Genomic DNA, 25020 nt, shown 5'->3' with positions numbered 1-25020 from the left:
TTCTTGGATTGGACTTGATAATTGCTCTTATATTCTCAAGAGAAAACTAAGACAACTAGTTGAACTTTAAACTCAGTTGTGCATCTGTTTGTGAGAGTCATTTATTGGAACTAAAACTTATGCAAATGTTTTACCAAGTTACTTTTCGATCCATAAATTGAGCAACTGGTGAAGGTGACTATGGTTGGCCTTGAATTGGCGCGTTTCATGGATGGTCATTCAACTTTTACTTTATTTCACGAAAGTCTAAACTATTTTTTGTAACGAGAAAGGATCACTCACTCAACTTTGCCTAAGTATCACACGAAGTTTCCGATAGAACCTTTATCTCCTTACTTGGGAACACTAACATATGAATTTCAAAAAAGCATTTCATGTTCTTGCATTAGGAATGTTGCAATTTTATCTATAGAAACCATGTGGAAACACAAGAAGATAACTTGTTATGATGTATATCAACAAACATCATAACAAGGCCACTAAAGTTATTGGTGTGGCCTAATATTTGTTAACACTTTTCACCAAATGGCTGGTGGGTCAGGACCACAGTCAAGTCAAGTTCCAATATCCTAAAAAAGAATTGGCAATTCTGAATTCTTTGCCTGCCCCTGAAGTTTCACCAGAAAGAGGCTAAAGGTGCTCTTGTTAGAAATTATAATTATTAAAAGTTAAAAAAAAAAAAAAAGATTAAAAAAGCACAAGCATAATCATAACAGATAAAGCAAAATTATTTGAAGCCTAATCCATAATTCACTAGTAAACAATTCTTTCTTTTCTGACCCCAAGAAAGTTGCTTTTATCTTGTTATAGTCCAAATTATGTGGTACCTTAGAAATGAAGATTGGACATTTTTTTAAAATCCCCTTCAAGCATCCTAAGATTTTTGGCTTAGACTATATCATACTGCTTAAATGTTGTTTAATTTTTTTTAAAAAGTTTTAGGAGGCACTTCTTAATCACTGAAAGATACAGGTGTCTTTATGAAATATTATATTTTATATAAATTATGTCACTCCTTAATAGAAAAAAAAAATATGTCATAGTCTAACAGCTAATAAACTTAATTATAACTAGTAGTAAATTTACAACCACCTACTCTATTTGCCTAAGAGATTTGCTAGTCTTTTTCCTTCTAGCATAATTATAATTATATATAATTTTTCTATTAGCACAACATTAAATGGTAAACATTTTACACTTTTAGTTTTACCATAGTCCCTGTAAAATCCTTCAATAAATATCATATTTATATATATAAAATCATGTCATAGTCTCACAGCTAATAAACTTAATTTCTCACACTCCTAAACCAAAGAGTTACTACATTTTCAATGGCCCACAAATCCAAGAATATCAGAATCAATTAGTAGGCAAAGTTTGGAATATATAGCAATTGGCTGAAAGTTACACTAAGTGTATGATGACTATTTGCTTTCTCTAGACCCTTTAAAAAGCTAGCCAGCCTTGGTGACCAAAAAAAAGACTCATAAATAATGAAATGGAGAGTGGTGGTAATTTTAGCCTTGTGTCTTTAGTGAAATGCTTCAATGGGTGCAAAGATCAAGCTCAAGTCTCTAGTTTTGGGACAAGGATTTGGAATTTTAGTGATAAATCAATTGAATTGCAAATAAGGGTTGGTTCAATCTTGAAGAAAGTTCATACATTGAAGCCAGGATCATCAAAGAGGTTAAATTCCAAGAAAATTTACAAGGCTTATATGCCTGGTAATAATTATTATAAAGGTGGAGTTAAGAGTTTACTTTATTATTATGATGAATCTTGTCACCCTTATATTTGGATTAATGATACTGGTTGTGATTTTTCAAGAATGGTGAAACAACAATACATAAGTCTTGAAGATTTGAGGGATTGTTCTGAGCTTAGAATATTTAGAGATCATCAAAGAGGTTGCATTTCTGTTAGGAAGAAGCCAAGAACAGAACTTTGTTGATCAAGTTCTTTCTTTCCTGTTTGGAGCGTCACCCTCGAATGGCCCTACAATCGAGATTTCTTCGTACACTGAGTGGGAAATTAAAAAAAAGTGTTCTTCTTTCCCTTTTGCTTACTTATTTTTCATATAATTAAAGATTTGTGATTTGAATGCTTTAAGTGCTATGGTTGATCTATGTATTTGTAAAAACTAAGACATGTTAGATTGTCAAGTGATTTGTATTTATTTTTTGACCTTAAATTTGTTGTTTGTATTTGTAATTGTTTTATAGTCTAATAATACCAATGTTTATCTTTTGTATGATCTCTTTTATTTCCCTTCTTCATGTAATGTTTTTTCCTTTCTAGAAAAAGTATTTTGTCAACAAATTAAAAGAGGAAAGACAAATAAAAAGTTTCTATTGTACCGTTATTATATTGTGTTTCAATTTTAACAACTTAATATTAACATATTACAGAAATGGAGTTTTTTTTCTTTCGAAAAGGTGAACTCTAGTTGTGCAAATTATTATCCTGATGTTTATTTTATATTGATTGAATCAAATTTTAATAGATTGAGTCATAGTGAAATATACAAACAATCCTCTTTATTCAATTTTCATTTTGATACTCCATTTTAAGTACTCCTCCATTTGAACACTTCACCCTGTTAAAGCAAAATTTTGACTTGTTATTTGGGTGAGTTCCTTAATAGATATACGAATAAAGACATAATTTTTATTTAAATAATAATATTATTGTAGGTTTTAAAGATAATGAATTATCAGTTGAAGACCAACGTGGCTTGCTGCATCACTTCCAAAGTTGAAATATTGGAGTTGATTGTTGGTTTCCATTTTTATAGTGCAAATGACGAGCGCAAATCACTTGTAATTTAAGTGTTTCACTAGTTAACAATAATAAATTGTAAAAATCATCTTCATAAGAAATGATTCAAATAATATTTCTAAAAACAACTTACTACTTAGTATTCAAATGATTTAACTTTAATTGTTTGTGATCACAAACTATTATTATTGATTAAAAATTGTAGCGAATACAATAAATAATGAACATCAAACAATAATCACTATATGGATGAGAGGTAAGGGTAAATGAGTAGAAATATGCAAAATTTTACTTATAAGCTTTTATTATTTTTATCATTCTCTTTAAAATCTTATTGATTCGTAGAATTCATTAGTAATTATTATCTTAAAATCTAATTCTTTCGATTATCTATTCAGACTCACCAAATCAAACTAATGAAATCTCAAAAATGCTTAGAAACTATGGATACAAATGGATCTTCACATGATTTCTCGGGAATATCACAAATACCAAATCACAATTAATAGTTTTGGAGCCTTTCTCAACTACTCACAAAAAAAATTCACTCTGAACTAAATCAGATTTATATACAAATATTTTATAGTTCATACCCTCTTTCAATTAAAATATTAAAAAATATCTAAACATTTAATCAAACTACTATCCATAAGTTCAACAAAATAAATAAGAATTAAATCTAAGAACATCAATAAATACATTATATTTGTGAAAAATTGTATGCCAAATTGTTCCATAATAGCGTTAAAAAAAAGGACAAGGAAGAAAAGAAAAATCTAGAATTCATTACAATCAATTTCCAATCTCTATTGTCATATTAAATGAAAAAGATGATTAAATTAGTGAAAATTTATTTCCAATCTTTACTCCTTTTATCCTGTGTTTTTGAAGATATATTTATTTTTTCGAAGTACTTATATCATGTATATATAATTTTAGATCAAAATAATCTTTAAAAAATTGAAGCACTAAGCTAAATATAATGATTGAACCACAATCAAAGTGGCAAATAAAGCAAATATATAGCTAAACGATGAGGATGAACTATAAATCATTATGAAAAATCGAATGAATATTTAAGCTATTTATTTAATCAAATAGTCCAAAATCAAATTTTGAGTTTTTTATTTTATAAAATAAAGATAAGTGGATTTTATAGGTGAAGTGAATGCAATGAGTCAAAATTTAAAATATTAAGATGATAATTATTCTTACTTTATTTATAAAATATTAAATCATTATAAACATTAAACACATGTCTTTCCCTCAATTTATTAATTTTGAATATGATTTTTTAAAATTCACTTTTAATAATATGTATATATCGAAGCAATTTGAAAATGCATTTGATGTCTTTTTCCAAAAAAAAGAAATTCTTATCAACCAAACTTTGACAAAATGGAGTAATAAAATAATTTTACCTAAAAAAAATAAAGTTTCAAAAAAAAAAAAAAAACAAGAGAGAGAAAAGGACAGAAGGAAGGTCACTGTTTTTCCCCCAAGAGAGAGAGAGAGGCATTTGTCACTCTAAAGTCCCAACAGTCCAAACAGAGCTGAGCTGCGGTGGTGTGCGGCGGAGGACGGTAGAGAAAAATAGTGATGGGCGTTTCACAGAGCAACAACAGAAGAAGAAATCATAGCTGGAATGCTTATTATTCCTACCCTTCTTCTTCTTCTTCTTCTTACTCTTACTACTCCTCTGACCCTCCTTACCACCCCCACCCTCCACCCCCTTTCCCTTTTCCACCTCATCTCCTCCCACCCCCACCTTCTTACTCCTACCCCTCTACCTGCCACTGCACTAATCCTGTAGTGGGTAGGTCTGTTTTTACTCCATATCATAACAATGATTGGTCTGCTTCTTACCTACCTCCTCCTCATCATCATCAGGTAGTGGGGATGGTGACCCCATCACCTTATGTTGAGACCCAACAAGCTAAGAAAGTTAAGAGTGGTGTTAATGTGCATAAAGATTCGTTAAAGCTTGAGATTGATGAGCAAAACCCAGATCATTATTTGGTTTCTTTTGTCTTTGATGCTCTCTTTGATGGAAAGTAAGTGTTCTTTCCCTTTCTTTGCTTAATTTATTGAATTGTAAATGTTTTGGAATTGCGGTTGTTTGAAAAATGGTGTTAATTAGGAACCTAGTTCAGCTGATTGATTTGGGTACTGAATACTGATTATGAAAAATGAGATGTGGTAGCTCAATTTGAATTTGTTCCAGATGAATTACTAAATACCAAGAATGCAAGATGAGATCTTTGTTTCTTTTTGTAGTTTTCTAGTTAAGCAAGTTAGAGCACCTCACTTTAGCCATCTTGTTGTGTACCAATGTGTGAGTTGTCGGATCTCCTTCTCTTGGAGGTCTTTACTTCTAGCTGATTAGTCTATGTTTTCCAAGAAGATTCTCTTATCTTAAGTTTAGAGTTAACAGATTATCCAACTGGTGAAGAAAGATTTTCTTGCTTGTTATGCCGCTAAATGGATGTTGCTTGGATCTTTGCTCTTTCTCTGTGACCTTTACTTTTGCGAAAAAATGAAGTTGTATCTGCAGATTCATCAGGGTACTTTTGAATTGGTGAAGTCTAGGGGCCAATGATTACTGGTTTAAGAAGTTATATTATTGTTCATTGCTTTACCTTCTCAAAGAAAAAAGATGCTATACTATTATTCTTTTTTCGTATTATTGTTGTCAGGTTACATTCCTTAATGAACATCATACTAAGATAACTAGCTCCCATAGCTTCAGTAAGATACTGCTCCGGTGTTTCCTGTTGCTATCATATATAGAGCTTCTTGACTAAAGAGATTTTGAAGCAAGAGATCCATATAAGCAATATTGACTAGTAGAGATTAAATTTAATGTTTATAGGTACACATATGTTACGTCCTGTGTTTTCTTGGAGTTCTTTTAAGTTGATTAGGGATTAATCTAGTTTTCAGGGAACCCCGGTTTGTCTTAAAAGACAATTAAGTGGTTGGAACAAAATGGACCCAAATGCAACAGAATGGATGTAACCGATTTATATAGTTGACCCCTACTTGAGGGTGTGGTGTAATAGTTGTTACTGGAGTAATGTCAAGTGCACAAAATGACTCCTCTCTTCCACCTTCAGTTATCCTTTTGAAAACATCTTTAACTACTTGATGCCGCATCTGTGATTGGAAGATCATCTGAGCTTGTCTGTTCAGTGTTTTGTTTTCTGTTATTACTTTTAATGCGCAAACAACAACTTCTATTACTTAGCTTGCCAAACATTAGAATTCTGATGGATTTGTACAAAACGTCAGCCAAAATTACACTGCTTCTATATCTTGTAAATTAGCTTGGCTTGCACTATACTTGTGTCATTGCTCTGTTTTCTATTATGTAATTTTTTATGGGAATTGGCTATCCTTCTCTCTATGTTTAGCAATTATAGGACTGATCCAAGAACGAATAAGGGGTAGAATCATTACAAGAGCAATAGTATAGAAACTAGTGTCTGATTTTCAGCTTAAGTAAAAGGCCCCATTGGGTTTGGGGCTGAAGTCTGAACAGACAACAACTCGCATGAAATAGATGCAGGAAGATATAAATCTCAAAAATGATGTGCTGTACTCGCTGCTGTATAGTTTCAAGTTTGATAGCTGTATGTAAGTTTTGTTTTATCCACTTGTGTCACAATGGGTTGAAGTGCTCCAATTTGGCCTCTAAATTAATTAATCCTTATACCAACGATTTTGGTCAAATTTTACAGACCCACACGTGCTTAGCTCACATGAGATATGCTATACTCATTACAGATCAAGAGAGATTGTTGATTAGGAGCATAGGTTTGTAATCAAAAAGAAAAAAAGTAAAAGAAAATGGAAGGTAAGAAATTATAGAGGCATTTTTTTTCTAAAATTACAGAGGCATTTTTTCCCTGAAATTTTGAGAATCTAATTGCTCTATTGTGAAGCCTATCATTGATAGTCGAAACACATAAAACTATATTCTCTAGATGGAAAAGTGTCCTTAAATAGTCAATAGAGATAGTAACAGAACTCATAGTGAGTTGCAATTCTCATGTATGGGCCCTAAATATATTAGCCACATTTCCCTTATAAACCCGTCTTCTATTATGCTGTATTGTTATTAAGCTATTTTCTTTAGTTCTTACTCCTTGATTTGTTTTCTTGACTTGAAGCATTATATATTCGTAACTATGTCTCTTAAGTGCCAAAAGTGAAGTGACATCCACATTTGTGCAACATTACTAAAAGTGGTTAGATCATTGAGTAGTTTTCAAAGCACAATTTTGCACTTCTATTAATGATGAAGTCTTTGTCATTTGGTTCTCCTCCAGATGTGCCATCTATGGGATATGACATGTGGCTTGATATAGTGGCAAAACGTATCCAATAAGATTATGCTCTGTTAAGAGGATTCTATCCTAGTATCTTTCTGGTCCCTGCTGTCACCAAGGAATAAGCTAAATAATCTTGATATATGTGAAGGCTAGAAAATGATTAGCAGACTCCATTTTCATGGTGTAAATTTCCCCTCTTTTTTTCTTTTTTCAGTTACCATTAAAAAAAATACCTTTTTTTCTTGTGTGTAGTTATGGTAAGACCGGCCACACCAAAATCCAAACCTCTACCTAAACAGTCCAACAATAGCCCTTCCCTTGGGGATGATTTTCTCAAATAGCCCCTTTTGAGGCCACTGGCCAGTGTTTATATTTTGTCCCGGTTTTAAAAATCTTTGAATAACCCATGCATTAAACAATCAGAAGCATGTGAACTACTGCTTTCAGACAACTTCAGATTATGTGAATTCAACCCCACAGACAATTTTAGACAGTGGTGTAATGTTTGCACATACACTTTGAATTTTTGTCTATAGGTGGTTTAGTTTCTTCTACAACTTTAGGCCATCACCGAAAGTTCCCAGTGAACTTCTAAAATTAATTTTTGAGATGTAATTAGAGGAACGAGGGTAATGTGTGATTTTATAGGGATCAATCTTATTATTCATCCAAAAAGATATTGGCCTTGATTACTCGTTTTTGTTATAAAGCTTTAGGAAGAATTTACCAGTTACAAAAGAAAAAAAAACTTTACGAAGGCCGGGAAAAGGCATAAATTTAGTTTGGTTGCAAAAGGTTCCTAATCAGAATACAAGGGTCTAAAGCTTTGAGATTACTTGAGAGAAAATGATCCCAGGCACGAAACAAGGTGATTTTCTAAAATCCAACTGACATCATGTAAGCTCATTAATTTTTCTTCAATCTCTTCTGATTGATTAAAGCATGGTGTGCGATTTCATTAACAAGTTTTAAAAAGTTCTACTTAACAGCCGGGGATAAATCTTTTGAAGTCACAGAGGACTTCTCTGGGGCTGAAATCTGGTTTGACTTGGTGGAGAGAAAGAGGAATTTCATGCAATTGTCATTAGCAACAAAAGGGAATAAGTAAGAAGGTGTTGATGCGGCTTTCTGATTTAATGCACCTGTCATCAGCAACAAAGGGGAATAAGTATGATATCTGGAGCTTAAATGACCATTTATGTTACTATTTTTTATCTCAAAAGTACAACAGTTGTGGCAGAGGCATTAGTGTAGTAGTAGTTCAAAGGGGAGAGGAGATCAGTTATTGGTCCTGAACTATCCCTGAACAAAGGATGGGGAGATATAGCAGGAAAAGTTGAGAAGTTCATGCTCAAAGGTGCAGTAAACCCAGTCGTCAGACAACTGTAGAATCAGAACATCTCTTATGCTGATATAGCCAGGCAGAGTAAATGGCAGGCAAAGAAGGGAAATTTCATTGTCAAATAGCAGAGTGAATGAATCTGTTGTACTTCTGTAATCATGGGAAATGACTTGCGAAGCAGATGTCTAGTAAGGGGGTTATTCAGCGATGCTGGAAGGTCTCACTCAGTCAGAACAGTGAAGATAGTAGCGGCTAAATGGAAATTAGCTTTTGGTGTTCAGGTATACCTGAATGAACTGTAGTTTTGTTTAAATTTCCTAATGAGGAAATGGCTGAACAAGTAATGCTAGGTGTGACTAGAGATGGAAACAAGAACCCCTTAAGCTGAAATGGTGGTTGCCCGATTGCTTGTGCTCAGGAGAAAGCAATCACTGTTTGCTTGTGGATCATGGCTGTCGGTCTACCTCTACATCTTTGGTCAAAGGAGGTTATGAAGGAGATAGAGGAGAAATGTGGTGGATGGATTGTCACAGAGGACACTCTTTAAAAAACACACCTACAATTGGCAAGAATCGAAGTCAAAGGGTCACGGGGAAAGAGCCCAAATTTTGTAGAAGTGGACAATGATGGTTTGGTTTTCAGCTTCCCTATCTGGTTCGAATGTTTGCCGATGGTGAATGAAGGTCTGAAGAATAACGAAGAAGACAGCTGTCAAGCCTATGGCTATGCTTTGTGTGAAGTCCCCTCCAGAGCCTGATATTATAGAGGGTAGGGTGGCTGGGTGTGTAGGCCCACCATTTTTAAAATTTTTGAACACCTAGATTTACCTTTGGGGTGTGTAGGTGAACTGAATAATATTGGACTCAATCAGGGGTTTAAACCAAACTTTGGACTCGGTTCACAGGCTCAATTCTTTCTTAAAGAAGAAAGAGGTTGAGCCTGATTACGATTTGGGTAAAAATTTCCAAATGACTTCAGGCTCTTAACCAAGTTGGATTATATACATGAAAATATTGAAGCTGACAACTTATATGATACACGAAGCTGTGACTCGCTACGTGGGTAGAGTCAGTAGTAGATACTCAAGTCTAGTAAATTCGTGCAAATTACAGATGCTTCAAATATTAGACGGAGACGGTGAAGAGGATAGTGATGAAGAGATGTATGAGGGGGAAGGGGTTTGGATAATCATGACGACAATGGTTTGTGTGGAGCAATCACACCAATTTTCAGTAGAGGGTATTCAATCTTTGGGTATTCAGATTCAGCTAGCTGAGTTTCATGGGTAGAAATGGGAGGTGTGGTTGTTCCTGTAACTGGACAAGAAGAGGGAGGAGAAGCGAAAGGAAGCCAGTAATCTACTCCCTCTACCCTGAAACCAGATGACCAGAATGAAGTGAAGAATCTGTCGGTTGGAGATTAATTTAAAAAAGCTTGAGTAAAACAAAGATGAAAACATGCAATCCCTTCAGCAGTATGGTGGACCATTTGGAAGGAAAAGAATGGGAGGATTTTTGTAAGCAAATCAGAATCTGTAGTTAGTACCAAGTACAGATGTTTATCCCATTTTTTGGTGTAACTTGGCAATTGCAAATGATATAGAAGCCATGATAGATTTTTTGAGCTCATTACAGTTACACAATATGTAATGGAGCTACCCCCTGTATACTCCCCACAGCACCTTCTGGTTACTGGACTGTTAATACAATACCTTTTAAACTATCACTTTTTAAAGATGGTGGTTTGATAAACAGGGGAAGAAACAATTGGAATAATTCCCAGTGAAGATTCACATTATATCATGGAAAGTATGGGGCTTGAGTGATATTGCAAAGAGGAGGGTGATTAAATTTTTAATACGGGAGAAGCGCAGATATATATTGTACAGATGGAAGGGAATTATAGTGTGATTGTCAAACAACTATGCAATAATAGATTGACCGACTATATGTGACTTTGTAGGCAAATGGGAGACTTGGAGGTATCTTAGTGACATGGGATAAAAGGATGTGGAGGGGAGAGTTAATGAACACTGGTGATCATTCCATTACCTGTAAATTCACTTCTGTCAGCAAGAATTTCAGCTGCTTCCTATCTGGGGTTCACGCTCTAAACTGCACAAGGGAGAGACATGGTAGCTAGTTTCTACAAGATGGGCTTGTGCGGTCTCTGGAGATTTTAACACTACCAAGTTTGTGATTGAAAGAAGAAACAACAATGTGTATGAAGGAATTATCTGAAATAATTGAGGACTTATAACTCATTGATTCTCCACTGTTATGAGGCATTTTATACTTGGGATAGGGGAAGCAATCATGAATGCCTTTCAAGAATTGATAGATTTCTTTTTTTTTTGTTGGGTGGATGAATTGTTCAATATTATTAAACAATCCTTACTCCTTAGGATTTTATCTAACCATTGTCCTATTTCTTTTAAGTCTGGAGTCTGGCATTTTCTAAATCATATATCAAATTTGAAAATTGATGGATGGATGTTGAAGGGTTTTAAGAAAAAGGCGGAAGACTAGTGGAATTCTTTTGTGATCCAAGAAATGCCAGATTATATTGTCTTGCAAACTTAAATTGCTGAAGACTAAGCTAAAGGAATGGAATGCTTCTAATGGTGTGAATCTAAAGAAGAATAAGAGTAATTTACTTAATTAGACTTCATTGGTGGATCTTGTGTAGGAACAAAGACCACTCAATGAAGATGAACTGTGGAAAAAGCTAGCTTACACATGGAGAATCAAGTTCTTGGGGACTTTTCTGGGTTTCATGAAGAGGAAATTTTAAACTGGAGCAATGGTTGGAATGAGGTTTTCAATGTTAAATCAACTTATTTTCTGTTGGGAAAATGATAATCCCACAGGATGATATCCACACTAAATAGAAAGAGAGTAACGAGACCAAATATTATAATGGGGTAAAGATGATACCTGAATATATAAGACAATAACACTAATGAGAACTCGGTAGTGTCAAAAGATGACTATTTTATATGAACTACACTCTTTAATTTCTTACAACTCAGAATAATATTACTCCCACTAGTTTCTCATAAATTAAGTAATAGTTTGTGGATTACTCTGTTTGGTGTGTTTTCAAATGTTCAATTACTATTCTATTTATAGAGTTATTGAAACTCTAGATTACATCATTAGTGAGAAAAATGTGGCAACCAATTTCCACAAAGTTTGGCTGCCAAACTCCACTAAAATTTGACTACCAACTTCCACAAATGTGGCTGCCAACTTTCACATTTGTGGTTGCCAACTTTCACAAAATTTGGTTATTTTTCTCAAGTGTGGCTGCCAAAGTTGTTGTCACACTTTGATCCCATAAATCTCTCCCTTAATTCAAAAGAAGCTTGGGAGATTTTACAAAATTCTCTTCAAGGTATTAATAAAGTAAAGAAGATAAAACTTCAAACTCTTAAGGGCTGATTTTGAAGTTTTAAAAATGAAAGAATCCGAATCTATACGGATTTCTGTTCAAGATTGATGACTAATGACTGTTGTGAATCAACTAAGAAGGTATGGGGAAGAAGTTGATGATGTGCATATGGTAGAAAAGATCCTTTGCTCTTTAACACCTAACTTTTGTTATGTGGTGTGCTATTGAGGAGTCTATAGATTTAGACATAATGACGGTAGATCAACTGGAAGATAATTTACAAGTCGACGAAGAAAAGATGAGAAAAGAAGTTATAATAACAAATTCAACAATCCATTGTTACTCTCTCAACTTGTGAAGCTGAATACGTGGCAGCAATATCATGTATTTGTCACGTTATTTGGCTGAGAAGATTGCTAAAGGAGCTTATAATACAAAGCCGCTCAAGTTTGAAGATTTTCAGATATTGAGATCAAGCCTTGAAGTAAAAAAGAAAAAGAAAATTAAGGGAGAGATTTGTGGGATCGAAGTGTCGCAGCCACACTTGTGGAAATTAACAACCAAATTTTGTGAAAGTTGGCAGCCACAAATGTGAAAGTTGACAATCACATTTGTTGAAGTTGGTAGTTAAATTTTGGTGGAGTTTGACAGTCAAACTTTGTGAAATTTGGTTGTCACATTTGTGTCACTAATGATGTAATCTAGAGGTTCAATAACTGTATAAATAGAGTAGTACCTGAATATTTGAAACACACCAAATAGAGAGATTAATCCACAATCTATTAATTAGCTTGTGAGAAAATAGTATGGGAGTAATATTATGTGAGTTGTAAGAAATGAAAGAGTGTTGTTTGTTAGAATAGGAATAAGAATAGTAACTACTTGGTAAAAAATTGTATTGTAGTGTCTATAAATAGGGTTTTTGTGTAATAATGTAGGTACAACAAAATTCAATAATATTCTTCTCTTATGTTTCTCATGGTATTGGGACTAGCCCTATCCCAATTTGTTATTCACCGATGTTGGGCCACATTTATAAGTGTTCACGGTCCAGTTGATGTTTGGGCTTGCTAGGAGTGTTAAGAAGTCCTACATTGGCATAGGGATGGGAATTTTCTCTCCTTGTATGGATTTGGACAAACCTCCACTCATGAGCTAGCTTTTGGGGTGTAAGTTAGGGCCAACACTTAATTTCACATATCTTTTTCGATGACTACTTTCTCATATTTAATTTGTGTAGCACCCTGCTATCCTTTCGGTGACTATTTTTTCATATTTAATTTGTGTATCACTATGCCATCTTTCCGGCAACTACTTTTTCATATTTAATTTGTGTAGAATGGTGATATCCTTCCAGTGACTACTCTTTTTTGCAGATCTGATTTTAGTAGCACCTTGCATTTCTCCGGACTACTTGTCATATTTAATTTGTGTAGTTCCGTGTATTTTTTCTGAATTACTTTATCATATTTGAGTTGCATAGTTCCTTAGATTTAGGCCAATCCCCCCACCCGTATCTATACATGGATCCATATATACCCGAATCTTAAAAATTAGGTCATGAAGGATCCGACTTTTAGATCCGCATTCGTATCGGACACCCGCACCCGAGTCCGAGCAACTTAGATTGAACATTTCTGAAAGAAAATTCGTGTTGCATGTGATTGCCAACAAGGCCCTGTCTTACCATTATGTTCAAAAGAAGAGAAGTTTGTGTGGCGAAGGTCAAATAACGATAGGAACGTGGGGCAGAAAAAGAGAGGGAAGAAAATTATCGAATAAAACACAACCTTTTGGAGTTGCCATGTCCTTATTTGTGACACTGATACTATTCATATGGAAATTACTAAATAGTACCCTGAAACATAATTTGGCCATGCTCTTCCGTGCAAGTTGTCTAGTACATTTCAGAGTTTCAGGGAATCTCTTTATGTACCTATTTTTGTGATCATGTAAGAACAATATTCATTAGTGAGATAGACTTATTTGAGAAGTATTTTAAAATCTATCCGTCCCATACTTTATAATTTGGTTGGGATATTACTCAGGTGATAGTGAGCAACTGCTTGAACCTCAAACGAGACAATGTAGTGTCACTTCATTTTTTGATCTTGATTTGTACAGATTCAGTGTTGGAACTGAAAACCTCAAAAAAGTTTTAGCTGAATACTTATTTGAGAAAGAAAAGCTTGGAGCCTCAAAGGAAACAATGTAAAGTCACTTAACCTGTTGATTTCATTTTTATAAAGGTGATCTGGTTCATATTAATTGATTTAAGTATGTGGGTGTTCAGTGGGAATTATGTGCTCCAAATTGGCAGGAGTACCAGTAGATATTACTTGTCCAATAACTTACAGATTGTATCTTATTGCTTTATTTATTTTGATAAGTAAATCTTATTGCTGAATCCCTTATCTAGTTTAGATCATGAAATGACTTCTCTTCTTTTTTCCTTTCTGTTGTACAGCATCACAGTGTTTTATTTTGTCAAGGAAGAGCCTCATTGCAGATTTGTTCCAATATACCCCCATGTCCATGTACCTATAACAGTTCCTTTCCAGAGAGGACTTGGACAGAAATTTCGTCAGCCTTTTGGGACAGGCATTGACTTGAGTTTCTTTGAAATGGACGATCTCTCCGAACTATCATCAGAAGATAGTGTGTTTCCCCTTGTAATAACTGCTACAACCTGCCTTCCATCTGTTTTAACAGAGGATCATATTAGTGATACTCAGCCTAAAACGTCCCTCCATATGCAAATTAGTCAAGCTGTATTGGAGAAGGATCATGAAGGGACTTTCAAAGTGAGAATAATCAGGCAGATTTTATGGGTTGATAATGTTCGCTATGAGCTGCATGAGATATATGGAATTGGAAACTCTGGCCCAGATTATGAGAACAATGGCTCAGGCAAGGAGTGTGTAATATGCATGACGGAACCCAAAGATACAGCAGTTCTTCCATGCCGCCATATGGTAAGAACCACTAATGCAGTCATGCTTTTTTGATAAGCACTGACTAATGAGTTGTCTTCCACTGCATGAGTTGCATTTTACATTTGATCGTCTCTCGGGTGCTCTGATGGTTTCTGTTTTCACCCATTAACATTTTGGCTGCTTAATTTATTAATAACTTTTTCCTGTTCTCCAGTGCATGTGCAGTGGATGTGCAAACACATTGAGACTTCAGTCAAACCGATGCCCAATTTGTCGACAACCATTTGAAGAACTCTTAGAGATAAGGATTAATAATGGTGATATCGATGAGTGAGCATTTTCTTGCAGAAACAAAGTAGCAATCTTAATCTCATCATACGTGTCTTCTGTTTTCATTTCGTAAATGTTTGTCCCTATATATTTGTAGTTCTTCATATGGCCAATCGACCACTTTTTCTTGGCCAACTATTTTTTCGTTTACTCGTGTTATATTGCAGTGTAAATATAAACCTAGTCCAAAATGGTCCAGATGAGTTTGTTTCACTGCACTGGAAGTATGGTGCATGAACACATTCATGTATGTTTGATCTCTGACTAAAGCTTTTAATATTATTGCTTACCTTTCCAAATGTCCTATATTTGAATCCATTGCTTGCAGATTCAGTTATGTGGTAAACCTTTTAGGCCTTTTTTCCTTGGTCAAGATCACAAAAGATGGCTATTCAAAATCAAGAAAGTCACAAGAATGACTTTGAACATTCTGGATCTGGACAGATTTTTTTCACTTTTTTTTCTTTTACTCTTAAAAACAGCCAAAAAGGGTGGTCTGTGGGAGAATATTTGGCATTGAAGTTAGCAGTAAGCAAGACAAACTTGAGCAGCATCCCCAAAAGGTCTGAAAGTGAGAAGATAAACAGTAACATTTATAGCTTTTTTGTATGTTAGTTACAAACTTTGTACATATGCACTGCCTTTTCTCTTTGGGGACCATACATAGTTTTTTGAGTCTTGAACATTACACTTCTCTGCTTGCTTGATTCAGTGTTTTGAGTATTGAAGATGACACTTCTACATCATTGATTGTGTTTTCATTTCTCTTCTCTTTTTTTTCCCCCATTTTTCTCTTTCATACATCATATGTTACATTTTGAAGATCAAGTTGGAGAAATTTCAAGAGCATTTTGTCGGTTGTTTCAATCATTTCTTCCATTCCCCCCTTTCATTATCACGCTCGTTTCAATTTATTTGACTTACTTTTATTTATAAGCAATTTCAAAAAAAATGACATTTCTTTTTTAAAGCAACTATTTAATTAAACTTTTCACATCACATGTTCAAGATCAGATGGAAAAATCAAAAATCGAATAAGTAAATTGAAGTGGAGGGAGTATGGTGGATCAAATCATCTACATTTCTACTTTCTTTTTGGGATTTAATGCACTTCATTATGCTTTTTGGTAGTGCCATGCACTCTATTTTGTTTTATGGAGATATCACATCCATGAAAATCTTCCTTCACAATATGTTTGATGATCTTTCAACCTTTTGTTTCTTCTAAAAAGCCTATATAAACCACCTCCCTTTTTTAATCTAATGTCATCTAATATATATACCCTTTAGCCAAATTAATAAAGTAATAAAGGAACACCAAAACCTACTTAAGATATAAAAAAGAAATCGTAGGTCAAATTTATTCCAAAAATTTATAACCGTGGTTTTGCTCATATGAAGGAGTGAGAGAGTTTTTTTTTTTTTTTGGGGGGGGGGGGGGGGGGGGGGGTTGTAGTGTTATTGTTGGTGTGTGTGTGAAAAGGTGGAATTTTTTTCAGTCACTAGTACAAATTTTTTTTTGGCGGCAACTATATAGTGACATAGTGATAATTTCATCATATTCCTTTGACAAAATTCTATTGTCCTGAGTGATATACTGTACAATCCACAAATCTTACATCTTTGAGGATATCATGTCATTCAAGATTTGGATCAGATATGGTGCAGTTATACCTCGTCGAGGATATGATTTTAAATAAAAAGATATGGAGGACATGAATTATGCTAGAAGTAAAAAAGAGTGTGTCCATACTAGTAGGTTATAGTGTATGAACTTGTTATCCATCCTAGTAATCATAGTATTACTCTTTGCTTATTGTTCTTCCATCTATGCTATTATATGTTGTTTGTTTAATTATAATATTATTCTTGCTACTATCTATTGTTTTATTACCGTTTATTGTTTTTTTATTACATTACATCTTTATCTAGATTATTTTATCTTTAGCAACGGATATATCTATAGAAAACAATCGCTCTATCGTGATCTGATTTGCATACACTTTACCCTTCATAGTGTTAAATGATGATTTCAAATGGATATAATGGCTAAGGAAGCTTAGATTGAAAAAAGATGTAACTCCCCACAAGCTAAGTTATTTGGACAATTGTTGAACTTATCTCGAAAAGTTTCTGTGTGTAATAAATCGTCATAATAGCTAGTTTAAACATGTAATTAACTTTTCGTGACAAATTCAAAATCCATCCATTTGATGTCTTCTCCCAATCATAATATATACTCCTACTTATTTTATTATTATACAAGAAACACAAAAATAGATAGATGTAGATGAGTAGGGAGGTTAATAAAGAAAAATAATGTAATAGCAGTGACATCCAAAATGCCAACTATTTGAAAGTTGACAGATAACTGAAGGGATCACTTGACCTACAGTGAGAATTGGACCAGCCCCCCACCCCCCACCCTACCCCCCCCCTCTCCCTCTTTTCTTGTGCTACCAATTATTTTTCATCCTTACAGATTCCTTTTCTGCCTGCAAATAAAATTCATATTATCTGTTTTTGACTTTTAGCTTTAACATCTTTTATAGTTTTCTAAAATATTGTTGATGTTTATGTGTGAACATTCTGGGGGGAGTTTCACTTACACAAGTCTTTACTAATCTTGGATCTATATACTGTCAATTTATATACTCCTATATTAAGTAGGGACTCCCTCAAATTATATAACTTTATCACTTTTTTTTTTTGCTATTATTAGTTTTATATATACATCCTTTCTTATTGAATAATGTACTTGAATTCAAAATTTTCCACTAAAGAAAAAAGGTTATGTAGATAGAAACCTATTATAAGAATATGAGTACTAAACAAACTTCACTTTCTATATATTTTAGAAAATGTGTGTTATATGTACAACGACTTTGTCTTTATTTTTATGAGATAGAGAGATTGTTTTGATATACGCTCGACTCAACAGTCAACGAAACAGCCTTGTTATCCCTTCGAATGAGAAACAAAAAATAGGACTATAATAGTTTGGATTGTTGAAAAGAATTTGAATAGTAATTTATTTGGACGTAATGATAACAATATTTGATTCTCATTAAATCATTTTCTTTTCACTGCTGAGATTCCGACCCACACCCTAGACCAATAGGGAAAAAATTAAAGTTTAGGCATTTGATCAATCAAAATGAAATTTAATATTAACTTGACATTTTCTAGTTATGGAAGCAAATAAATTGAGATAATATCCCATATGGTTATTTAATTAACGATAATTCTTTTAGAAAGTCATTCAACATGTTTGATAACCCAGAATGGAGGTCAGTCAAATAAAATATTTAATGTTTTCACTCTTACAATATATTTTTGTTACACACACCTCACACTCCACTAACAAGAGTGGGAATGATTCACCTTTTAGTAAAGGTCTAGATTTCGAATCATAAGTATAGAGTCGGCTCGACTTTAATTTATTAGAGACCAATTTACCCCTAATGTGGAACTTTTCAGCGCGAATGCAAATTTAGTCTGACCTCAATACGGATACCCGACAAAAAAGATAAAAGAGTACCCCCACCCCACCTCCCAATACACACACTTCCAACCACCTTGTTTCACTTCCCTATTGCTATGGGGTCCTTTTGCCTAGCTAGTCTTGAGTGTTGACTCTATCTAGGAGCATGCATAAGAAACCCTAATGCAAGTATATATAGGCATATTTTTTAAACTAGTATAAATATTATGAATGTTCCTTAGAGCAGTAAAAGAAGATGCCACTTTGGTGATGGAATTTTATAGACTGTGAAAGGCCATGTGATGAGTATTGAATGTTTTGATTACAAAAGAATGTATAAACATGGGATGTGAGTATACATCTCTTGCATTAATATGTTACCCAATATATTCTCATAAATCACAATCTCTTTTGACCATGTGGTGGTATTACTTTAATCCTAACCCAATGGCGATAACAATTTTTAGCCGCAACAAATATACATATTAACAAATAATATTAAATTTCTATGGACACTAGTTAATTGTCGTTGATCATTGTATTCAGAATCTAATATTTATACATATTTGATAAAAAAAATTAACACATAATTAATGTACTAAAACTCTAATATATGTTTTAAAAACGTATAATTACAGCAACATTATTGCTGGCATACGAAGATGGTTAAATTACCAAAGGAAGAAGGTTGATTATTTTGTAGAAAGACATAACTTGAGAGGAAAAAAGTTCCAGAAAAGAATAATAATTATGTTCAATTTTAAGAAGGACATCACTTTTTCCCTAATAAAATGCCTTTAACAAGAATGGCATGCAAGGTTTGATTAGCAAGGAAAGTGATAATTATGATATTTTGACATATAATTTGATACATTTTAATTACTCTTCCTTTAATTTGGTGTGTTTTAATTAAGTGAAATCCGTGAAAAACGACCCTAGTGATTCCAATTGTGGTATTTTATATATAGTACTACTTGAGAGGATTATTTTGTTTGAGATATATATTATTAATTATGAGTTTATATTATTAATCATGTGTTTAGATATATATTATTAATCATGTGTTTAGATATATTTCATATTTATTATAAAATTATAATTATTTATTAAATTTAATTTAAAAAATTAATAGATCATATATTCGTTTATGCGTCTATTCACTTATATAATAGGGTTTTAGCTTATATATAGTCTTATAAGTATAAATTTATTTGTTCACAATCTAAGATGAAATTGGGCAAGCCATTAGTATGATTGTAGTACAAGATTAAATATAATTTAACTTGATATAGTGAACGAAATCGAGTGGAGATAGTTATTAGACTAATGGACAAGAGCATATTCTTTAAACTGTTAAATATACTTATATTCTTTATCATGATATAACTATTATGATATGTATATATTAATTATATTTTTTATTTATTAAAATGTAAGATCTTGAGATGAATCAATATGTCTGGTAGATTGGATAATAATAATATATTATAAAAGTGAAATAATAAGTTAGTTGATGGAATCCATGTTTAGATATAGAAATTGATGGTATATGTCTTTTTGAAAGCTTATAAATTTTTTGTTGTGTCAAACCTTGCAAATGAATTTATAAATTCGATTTATGAAATAACTTAATTAATGCTCTAAAAGAATTATCATTAAATTAAATTTGTCAATAATTTAGTATATTAATTAATATTTGTAATCTTAGTATGAGAAATTGCATACGTATACGTATTTTTCTGTATTTTTAATTGAAGCAGTCTCAATTGAAGGGTCCTTAATATATTTTACTTGAAAAGGTTATAAAATTGGGTTATTGTTTGATAATGTCTCTTCTGGATAATTAAAAAATTAATTGCAATGATTTAAAAGTGGAAGATACAAGTGGAAAGTAGATAACTCAAAGGTCATTAGAAATTATTTTAGCAAATCATCATACTACTTACCTATTTTTATTTCTTCATTACTTGTAATTTTATTAGTTAAATAAAAAATTATCCTTGTTTTGATCCAGAAATTGTTTGAATTTAGTTAATTAACTAATTAATATTACTTGATTATTTTTAGAATGAGTTAACATTTCACATTAATTGAAATATTAATGATTTGCATGTTACGATCAAACATCAGATTTCTATAAAATTTTATATCAGACTCGATTAATGGACTATATTCATAGCAATCACTTAATCTCTTTTACTATATCATAATTGAGTATGAGCCAAAGTGAAAAGTTAGAAAAAAAGTAATTGTATTAAGAGTAACGTACAAGCAATATTCATGAGATAATTACTACTATATCTGTTCAAAAAGTTTGAAAATTGGAACTAATCATATAATTGAAATTTTGAGTCCAAGTTTGTGGTGATATTTTAATAAATATTTTTTTGGTTAATTAATTGTGGTGATTTTATTATACATATATATAGTGTATAAAAATAAGAAATTTTCTTTTTAAGTGCTTCACTATTGAACACAAGCTTCAATAAGGGAAAAAGAGAGGAAAGTTCAAGAAAGTGTTTGTTGCTAACATATTAATTATAATAGTGCTATTGTACTTGTTGTAGTGTTTAATAGAGTATTTATTATAATATTTTTTAAATTTTAAACTTGAGTAATTAAAGAGCAAAGATTAAAAATCATCCATTCACTCGAGATCTAGTATCTAGATTATATTTATAGTTGAAAAATGTTATAAATATATTTATATATTGAATTAATATAACTATATAAAATATATCAAGGTTTCAGTTCGACATGAAAAATTTTTAATTTTTTTTTGAAATTAAAAAGACTATTTTAATTATTCGAAATTATTATACACTTAAATAAAAATTCATAATTTTATTAAAAATGATATTAATCAATTTGATTTGATTTGCTTAAATTCAATCTGAGTTTTTATATTTATTTGATTCCACTATAAATTATTACAGTTTAATTTACTTTCCAGGAATGGGGAGGGAATCTCGAAAGGTGTTAAAATAAATTGATTATATTTTATAACTAAGAAGGACAAAATCACAATGGGGTCTCATCATTACTTAGCCTTTTAAGAAGAACAAATTAAATAATTAATAGTAGTACTAGTATTTTTTTTAATTATTTTATTTTTAAAAAATGTAATATAAAAAGGTTTTGTTCATCTCCATCTTATGGTACCTTAATTTAATTATGGGATTGGCTAGCTTTTTCAAATAATATGTCTTCCTAAAAGTGATAGGTGTAACTCTTTTTTTTAATAGGTGTAACTCATGATCAAAGAGAAAAGGGGTTTATTTTCTTTAATTTCCTAATGCAAGTTTTATATATATATATATAAGAGCTTAATTTTAATTTCTTTTGCAAAATCCAATAATATTGTAATATTATAAGTGTGAAGAAACAATAATTATGAAGTATGTAAAGATAAAACATCAAAATAAGAAATTCAAATTGAGAGTTTACATCTATATGATTAATGAGATAAATTTATAAAAAGAAAAAGTGTGTGTTTTACATGTTAATAATTTAATATATTAATATAAGGGTTTTAATTTTATTTGTTTTTGAAAAGATTGTGAGGCCATTTTCATACTTTAAAAATAGTCAAATACTTAAATTGATAGAATCCCGTAAGATCATAATTACTATTAAATAGAGATCTTAAAATTAGGGAGTGTACACCTTATTTTCATATTTTTAAAAGTGGATTAATTATTTTCGAAAGAATTCTGATTTAAGTAACACACATATATATATAATAGTACTAGAGGAAGAACCACATAGAATACACTAAAAGATAACAATACGATAATCAAAACATAATCAATAGCAACATAAATCGCAATACAAGGTATGCAAAACTGTTAGTAATATTGGTATAAAGTAGAAATAGGTACGAGGCGCCAAAGTAGCACCAAGCCTAATCTACAGGGAAATGATATAATGCTCAACTATCTACTAATTTTTTTTTTATCCTAATTCATGAACTCATCCTCTTATCATCTTAGGTCGAGTCCTTGGTGAGCTAAAATCATATCATATTTAATCACCTCTCCCCAATACTTCTTAGCCTTCCTCTACTCCCTCTCGAAACTCACTATATCATGAACCTTTTACACCTTCTCACAAGGGCCTCTTCACGTATCCGAATTATCTCACCCTCGCTCCCCTCATCTTATTCACCACATATAAGCCACTCCTATCTTGTTCCAAATGTCATCATTCCTAATCTTATCTTTTCTAGTATGCCCACACACACCTCTCAATATCCTCAGTTTTGCAATTGTCATTAACTAAATATGAGAGTTCTTTGGTGGCCAACACTCCATTCTCTGAATACATAAATTATAATTTAACATAAAGTAATAAAAGAAAATGTTACTTTATGTTTAATTTTCGTCTTTACGCTATATGTTAAAAAAAATGGAAAAGTATATAATAATTTTTAATAGTTGGTCAAGGGGATTTGCTTTATATTGATCTCTTAGAATTCCATACTATGTTATGAAAATTTGAAAAGTATATGATAATTTTTAATAGTTGGTCAAGGGGATTTGCTTTATTATTGATCTCGTTGAATTTCATATTTGAAATTGTGATCTAATCTATTTATTTTTAAAAATTATGTAACACATTTCGTATTTACATATAGGTATTATATTGAATTTGAATGAAATATTTGATCAACCTATTATATATCATTAATAATATAAGTTTGACCTTTTATTTATTTATTTAGGCTTGAAAGCATATTATAATGTGACAAAGACGCAGAAAATTAGTAATATACTTTGACTAAGGTCACAAGAGAAAGATTAAATCTATGTAAATAATTTTTTTAAAATATAGGATAGGAACATCATACATGTGAGTAAATCTTGAATTCTATTTAAAGCATCATCAACTTGGTCTATGTATTATAATAAAATTAAACCACTTTTCATGCATACCCTAAATTATGCACAAAAGTTATAGAAAAACTGAAAAAGGAATAGACCTAATGATTACCGATCCAACAACAACAAGTGCATGCATTCAAAAGTAACAAAAGAAAATATTTATTTTTTTCACATATATAGTTAACAATGATGACTAAAATAATTCGATTAGATTCGTGTATAACTATTAAAATTGTGGTGTTACATCTAGCACAAAACATAGACATATATATCTAGCTAATCTCTAAGCTGAATTTTCAGTTTATGAAGTGTCAAAATCAACATTCTTATATGATAATGTCAAAAATATAGAGTAATTGGAATTAAGATGATATAATTTATTATATGGAATTTGAGTTTAGCTCAATTCGAAAAATCAGTTCAAGAGGAGAGAATTATAAAATACAAAGTCATATCAAGAATCTAATTAAGGAACTTATTCATCTCCGACATAGAATTTCACTCATCATCCTCTCATACTGGATGTGTGGACAAACTATACATTATGTATTTTATAAATTTCATGTTAAAAAAATTCTAAATCTAACTAAACCTCAAAAACTAGATAAAGAAGAGAGAATTTGTATTCAGGCCATATTAAGAATTTAAATAATGAACCATCTCCGACGTGGAATTTCATTCATCATGAATATCTTTAGTTACTCATTCAACTTGATTTAATGTTACTTTTGTTGGGAATTAAACACACAACACACACAAATAATCTAGAGAAAAGAGAAACGGAACACAAACGGGACACACAAGAATTTAACGTGGTTCGGTTTCCCTACTCCACGACTGTAACAGGAGGATTTTTATTTCACTTGTGCTGCTCATGAATTACAAATACAAGGATCATATTTATAGGAAAGCCAAATGGTTAACCTAGGGTTTCAGTAATGGGTCGGGCCGGCTCACAAGCCTCCACAAAGCCCAACAATCTCCCACTTGGAGGCTTGAAGAATTTCAACTGTCATCCACTTAGAACACTTGTATGTCTAGTAATCTTTTTCAACTCTCTCCTGCTACAGCGGCCTTCTCATCAGTCAACTGAAAGGCCCGTTGAAGCTCCCCGAAGCTTCAACACATCAGTCACGGCTGAAACTGCCCTTGACTCGTCCTCGGTCCCTACCGGCTCCCACTTGAGACACGAACTGCCGGATCCTAGAACTCCCTGAGAACAAACACTCTCCATACTCAGCAAGAAATTTTCTGGAGACGTATCAACAGCTGGAATACTGGTTCTCTTGACCCACTGTCTTCTAGGAGCCTTGGCTGAAGCACGGCCGGTGCTCCCACTGCCACGAACGCCTCTGACTGGTCTTCCTGAACCTTTCCTTGCTCGTTCATCCTGAATCTGACCTGTGGCTCTGGGTTTCTTTCTTGCAAAGACAACCTTCTTCTGCCCACGAGATTCTGTGAACCGGACTTTGTTTTTCTTCTGAACTGGGACGGTCACTCCCTCAGACGGTAATCCGACAATATACAACGATCCTCTTTT

The 25020-nt window shown here is 32.4% G+C and overlaps 2 protein-coding genes across 2 annotated transcripts; both read left to right on the top strand.

The window, feature by feature from the left end:
- Positions 1–1413: 1413 nt before the first annotated feature.
- Positions 1414–2251, top strand: LOC107011153. Its single transcript, XM_015210531.2, has one exon. The coding sequence runs from the start codon at positions 1499–1501 to the stop codon at positions 1949–1951; it is 453 nt and encodes a 150-aa protein (XP_015066017.1). The 5' UTR covers positions 1414–1498; the 3' UTR covers positions 1952–2251.
- A 1976-nt stretch (positions 2252–4227) lies between these two features.
- On the top strand, positions 4228–15419 carry LOC107008150 (probable E3 ubiquitin-protein ligase LUL4). The gene is made up of 3 exons (XM_015207078.2): positions 4228–4832; positions 14315–14822; positions 14998–15419. The coding sequence occupies exons 1-3, from the start codon at positions 4378–4380 to the stop codon at positions 15115–15117; spliced, it is 1083 nt and encodes a 360-aa protein (XP_015062564.1). The 5' UTR covers positions 4228–4377; the 3' UTR covers positions 15118–15419.
- The last annotated feature ends 9601 nt before the right edge of the window (positions 15420–25020 follow it).

This window comes from Solanum pennellii, chromosome 1, assembly GCF_001406875.1.
Source record: "Solanum pennellii chromosome 1, SPENNV200".
Taxonomy (NCBI): Eukaryota; Viridiplantae; Streptophyta; class Magnoliopsida; order Solanales; family Solanaceae; genus Solanum; species Solanum pennellii.
This window is presented reverse-complemented; position numbering and strand designations above follow the sequence as displayed.